This window comes from Sinocyclocheilus anshuiensis, unplaced genomic scaffold, assembly GCF_001515605.1.
Source record: "Sinocyclocheilus anshuiensis isolate Anshui unplaced genomic scaffold, SAMN03320099.WGS_v1.1 scaffold1269, whole genome shotgun sequence".
NCBI classification, from domain to species: domain Eukaryota; kingdom Metazoa; phylum Chordata; class Actinopteri; order Cypriniformes; family Cyprinidae; genus Sinocyclocheilus; species Sinocyclocheilus anshuiensis.
In genome coordinates, this window is record NW_015549661.1 from 203199 (window position 1) to 209625 (window position 6427).

General features: G+C 41.0%; 1 protein-coding gene across 1 annotated transcript in view; it reads right to left on the reverse strand.

Annotated features, from left to right (window-relative positions):
• rab3gap1 (RAB3 GTPase activating protein subunit 1) overlaps positions 1–6427 on the reverse strand; it is a 33472-nt gene that overhangs the window by 24108 nt on the left and 2937 nt on the right. The window contains exons 7-13 of the mRNA XM_016449564.1: positions 5116–5327; positions 4267–4366; positions 3592–3673; positions 3241–3309; positions 1771–1844; positions 1532–1624; positions 594–763 (exon numbers count right to left, since the gene is read on the reverse strand). Of these exons, the coding sequence (XP_016305050.1) occupies positions 594–763; positions 1532–1624; positions 1771–1844; positions 3241–3309; positions 3592–3673; positions 4267–4366; positions 5116–5327 (800 nt within the window). The remainder of the gene's footprint in view (positions 1–593; positions 764–1531; positions 1625–1770; positions 1845–3240; positions 3310–3591; positions 3674–4266; positions 4367–5115; positions 5328–6427) is intronic.

Consider the following 6427-nt stretch of genomic DNA (forward strand, 5'->3'; position numbering starts at 1 on the left):
TATATATATATATATACATACACATGCATTTATATACACACACAGGAGCTGATGTGATTTCAACAATGAATCATATCAATCAATTAATGATGTTTGCAAATAAGATTATACTGTAAGTGATGTCGTTTTGTCCGGTGCAGACGTGGCAAATTACTAAATATGCAAATAACCTGCACAATCATCTGGTACGTCTTAATCAATGAATCGCTGTGAATCAAACAGCTGATGTGAGACAGACTCCATGACTCCTGAATTAAACATCAGACTCGTTTAGGGTAATTAAACAGGAGCGCATGACACTAGTGCTTACAGGTGCCACCTGCAGCTCCTGCATCGCTTATGTGTTCAACTATACAAGCTCACAGTAAAACACACAAACACTGGACACACTGGTTTTACTGTGTTATTACCAGTGATGGGGAAAGTTACTAGTAAAAAGTAATCTGGTTACTTGAAATGCATTACTGATCATTCCACTCATGGTGACCCATGCATCGCCCTTCATCATCATCATCTGCCTCCTCACACTAATGCTTGTGCTGGCGAGGCGCGTGTAAATACCCAGCATGCTCTCTGTTTGAGCAGCCTCTCACCAGCAGGATGGAGTTGAGCACGTGGTTGTTGAGTGGCGACTCCTCGGTGCGCCTGTGTCGCCGCATGCGTTTCCTCGCGCTGTGCACCATGCTGGAGACGGACAGCTTGTGGATGGGGACGGCTGCGGGCTCCGTCAGCTTGGACAGCGCTTGAGTGATGTCACTGTTCTCTAGGAAACAACACCAATCATCATTCATTTCTACAGCGCTTCACTACACAACACAGATTCACAGAGATAAACATCAATAAGAGAATCAGAGATCATATACGAGGCAAGCTGGGAAGCAGCCCTACAGGAAAGAAAGTCATTATTCAGATCAATTTCAGGAGGAATAAATGAATGAACAGACTGGATCCTGAAGGACGACATCGTTATTGAACTGAATCAACTCTGATCTGAATAATGACTCTATTGCCTTCTGTAGAGATGATTTACAGCTGAAACTGAGTTTGCGTCATAACTGATGAATTTTGCATCATTAACACTGCTATTTTCCTGTGTATCTCTGTGAAGCTGCTTTGAATCAATCTTTATTGTATAAAGCACAATAGAAATAAATCTGACTTGATTCAGAGCACACATGAAGCTTGATTCTAGTCCATATGGATCTGGAGTTATTGGCAAACATGTGCATCTGCTAATTTTAGTTAATTAAAGTTTAGTTTAATCCAAATTGATTTATTTTAGTGTCATAAGGATGCATGTGTGTGTCTGGGATTAGGAAGCATCCTATAAAGTTCGTTTGGGGTTTCTGTAACTTTCGGTCTCTGATGGAGAAGAAGCAGAAATCCAGAAAGATAGAAAATCAGAAGAAACAGCATTCAGACAGAAAACAAAACCAGAGAAAATGAGTCTCCAACAAGACGCTTAATGAGAACTTCAACTAGTCCAGACATTTGTGGTTAATTCATGTCTAAAACAAGCATTGAGAATGACCTTTCCCTTCCTCCTCGACCGGGTTCCTTCCCAGAATCTCCTCGGTGCTTTCCTTCCGGCAGCAAAGCTTGAAGAACTCCATGAGGAACTCACCTGAGGATCACGACAACAGATGATGCTCAATTACACTCATTCTGCTTGTGTGTGTGTGTGTGAGAGAGAGAGAGAGTGTGTGTGTGTGTGTGTGTGTGTGTGTGAGAGAGTGTGAGAGAGAGTGTGTGTGTGAGTGTGTGTGTTACCCAGCAAACACTGTGGATTGTCTGCTTTCCGCACTCGAACAGACCAGTGAGGAGCCTGAAGAGGATCCAGATCACTGCGAGAGCAGAAAAACCACACGATCAGACGCTGATCAGCAGAGCTGGAGTCACACAAGCATCCTTGAGCTTTTGAACCACATTTAAACATGTTTGTCTAAACGTATGTGAACGTTACGGCCTTCTAACGAGAGCGCTGAGCCCTGATGCCATCATGAACACCGCCAAACACGATGCTCTTCCTCAGTATTTCTGTCACGTTTCCACAAATAACTAAAGATTCTTAAATCAAGACACATTTACTGGAGAAGCACAACGACAGAAGATACAAAGTCTTGTTTTCGGCAAACTGTATCAAAATGAAGTGAGTTTGTTTAAAACAAGAACAAATATCTGCCAATGGGATCAGAAATATAAACTTGCTTTCCTTTTGATTTAAGATTATATTTCTGATCCCATTGGCAGATATTTGTTCCGCTTCTCAGGTTGTTTAGATATTTATACTGGAATAAGAAAAAAAAAGAAAAAAAAGAGAATGATTGTAAAACTGTACTCAAACCCTTTACGTGTGATGCATTATAAAGGTCAAGTCACCTTTATTTACACAGCGCTTTATAAAATACAGATGATAAACAGGAAAATAGTGTATCGATAATGCAAACATAATTCAATTCTGCTGTAAAGCAGCTCTAAAAAGAGGACAGTTGTAAACAGGTATTCATAAGGTAAAAGGTAAATAAAGGTATTCATAATGTACGTTGTAATGCATTATATTATTTTGTAAATAACTAACCAAAATTAAAATGCATTATAATATTTGAAGGTTTGTTAATCGTGTTTTACTTTCTAAAGGCGAAACAATGAACAGATAAGTATTATAATATATTGTACTGTGGTTATTCGCGAGATCAAGCAATTCATAATGTGCATTGCAAAGCATAATTAATGCATTAAAATACTTTTATAATGCAATAAATATAAAGGCTTTAAGTAAAGTTTTACTAAAGTCGTTTTTTGCAGTGTAACCAAAAACTAAATGAAGAAAGGCATTACTGATGCAGTAAAAGCTGTCCGTCGCGAGCACTCGAGCTTGTGTGAGAGCCGTTCACGGAGAACGTTTGCTCATTACTTCAAAACCTCTCGCTATCCTCCAGAAGAGCTGATGCTCAGCACACAGCACAGTGTTCATGTTTCCTCACTAAACTAAAAGGCGTAAAATAATGCTCCCTCGTCTCCTCTCGCGAGCTGTGAAGTATGATTCTGGCTAACAGGTTCTTCAGGAGGTGATGAAACACAGATCAGCTGGAGTCCTTCTGCTGCTTCATGCATATTCATGAGTTACTCAGTGCTATAAAAAACATTACATCGCCGCTCTATATTCATCATCCGCGGAGCACAGAATGTGTTTCATAAAAGCGCCGCGTGTGTTCTGTGAGCTTACGAATAAATACTTACGAATAAACATCGTTATCCACCACGATTCCCTCCGTCAGGTTCGGCCACGTGGTCGCGAGATGCAGCTCGCTGAAAGAGATGCGATTCACTAACCATTCTTTCATCAGTCAGCAAGAAATCAATTCATGTTTATGCTTGTAACGTCCGAGCTGAATGACTGTTTTCAGTGCTTCATTTAGAAACTTCTAACTTCATTTCAAACTACAGCTTTCATCAAGTGTTTTGACACCGTCTGCATCTGAATGCATGCATCTGTCAGCCAGATGAAAACGTTTGCATTGGCAACGAGCTGAAATTGTGTTGTTATTAATGTGGCTAGCTGTAATAAAGCAGCTGAGGCGTGACCTTCACCTGATGGGATCTTCACACGCTCCGAACGGAAGTTTGCCGAACTCCACACCACCCACCTCTCCAGCGAGGAGCGCATCGAAGTCTGAAACCACACACAGCTCTCGTGTGACATCAACTCTGATCAAAGTCATATAGAGTGGAGAAACTAATCAACTCCGGATACACCTGGAATATCATCATCTGCCTGTGTAAACAGCTTCAGCGCTGCTTAATACACTGATATCCACAGAGCTGTTCTGATCCGGATCCATGGAAACAGAGAAAGTGTATCAAATAAGCACTTGCACACTCGCCGGGAAGCAGACTAGACTGTAATAATGTGAGGGACGCAGGGAAACAAAGGCCTTTGATGCACGCAGAAAACTGATTCCACTCATTCAGGCTTGATGAAGGTCAGTTTAAGACTTCAAGAGCATGCAAAGAAAATTAAGACACAAGACATTCATAATCTCCGCATGTAGATGTCTGAGGAGAACACAGTGAGATTCACTAGCAACATTTTAAAGCTTAAAAACACAACAAGATCTTTTTACCTTTTTAACACCTTGAATTCATTTTACAAAAGAAATAGCTTAAGGACTGAATAGCTCTGCTCAACTTAATTCAAAGGGAGAATGTGTTTTCATGCCCCACTGGCAGATACTGTACGCCTGAGGATGAGTGTTTGGGACACACCTGGCGGCTGCTGTGGCCACGAGCACTGCTGCCAGTCCTGCAGGACGAAGGTGAAGCGGATGGAGATGCTGATGGGCGGCAGCGGCGTCAGCGGGCAGCTCTGAGACCAATCACAGCAAACACACCCATCACATTACACTTCAACTGAAAACAGAACCAGTACTTTTCAAACGCAGCTTTCTACGGCAAATTCGTGCATTTAATCAACATCAAATAAAGCTGTAAATGCTTTCGAGGTTTGATTCGGTTCAAAAATTACAATGAAGTCGTTTGCACTCAACTAGTTAAACCAGCAGACGCTCACTAGTCCTGATAGAACGATCTTCAGTATAGGTCATATTTTCAGCGCGTCTTTAAATCTTCAAAACAACTAGTGAAAAAGGGCATTTATTAATTATTATATGTTAATTGTATTTCGCCAGACTAGAAAGTTAAGGATGACTTAAGGATGTTCAGATGGGAACGAGATAATAATGTACTCATGTTTGGCAGTGCGTGCAGCATGTAATGCAATGACTTCATGAATTTAAGACTTTCTGCTCTGATTTAAGACCTTTTTAAGGCCTTCATTTGTGGACGAGTGAATGGAGACTCTTCAAGTCACAGAAACTTTACATAAAATAATTGGACTGAAGGAAGACACTGGAGATTATTGACAAGTGGTTTAATCTCCAAAATGAAGGAAACGTCTGATATAATCTGCACATTTGACTATTCAAAATATCATTAAATGCTGGAGGGAAGCGGCATCTTCAGACTGCAGCACAGAATCTCCTCTGACGCCCTTCTGCTTATTCCTACAGTAAAGCGTCCCTCAATCAGACGCGAGCTGATCTGATCTGAACTCACCATCTTGTTCTTGAAGATGTCCAGCAGGCCGGAGAGGTGTGTGTACTGACCAGGAGCTTTACGCAGGTGCACCATCTCGAAGTCTGTCTGGACCCCGGGCCCCTGACACTCACCCGCGTACATCTTCCTCCACTTCTGCTGGATCTGCACGAACAGCGGCACCAGGCTGAAACACAGAGACGATGAGACTGAGCACGCACGCACACAAACACACACACACACACACACACACACACACACTCAAACACACTCACACACACACTCAAACACACTCACACACACACACACTTACTCTCACACACACTCACACACACTCAAACACACACACACACACACACACACACACACACACGAATGTGTCCAGGACACACTGCTCGACAGCGCCACCCGGAGGCAGAACACCAGAGCACTGAATGAAACACAGCATGACACGGAAATTTCATTTAGAAAGAAAACATTTGTTTTCATTCAATCACACAGAGCATCTCTCAGTACCCATAATTCACATCACTGTATGAATAACTGCAGCACAGCAACAAACACTTCACACGACGCTGACAGATTAATAAACACCCGTCTATCCCATAATGCTCCAGTGATCCATAGCAACAGATGTGCATAGCGATGTTTGTGATATGCCTGTCCATGCAGAAACACAGGCTCTCGATCTCTCCTCACAAACCAGTATTAAAACACAGATGCTTGCTGTCAATACTTCATTAAGACACTCATAATTAACAATGCATCCGGTACAAAACACAACTAATTATTACAAATCAAATTAGAGGCTTTACACGGCACAATAATAGAAATAAAAATGATGAGATGTGAGATTTTCTGTTTGTTTAAGGTTCAGCGGGTGAAAATGCTGCGTCTGATCACTTAATAAAGCAACAACACACATGATGTGAGGAATCATTTCACTCTGAAACGTCGACACCGAACTGAATAATGACTCTGCTGTCTTCTGTAGAGCTGCTTCACATTTATTTGTTTGATAATTGATTAATTTTAACATTAACACTGTTATTTTCCTGTTTATTACTGTGAAGCTGCTTTGAAATCATCTGTATTGTTTAAAACACTGTGTATACAACACCGGTCAAAAGTTGTAATAATTTCGATTTTTAATGTTTCTGAAAGAGTCTCTTCTGCTCAGCAAGGCTGCATTTATTTAAAAAAAAATACAGTAAAAATTGTGAAATAATATTACAGTTTAAAACAGCTGTTTTCTATGTGAATATTTGTAATTTATTTCTGTGATGCGCAGCTGTATTTTCAGCATCATTACTCCAGTCTTCAGTGTCACATG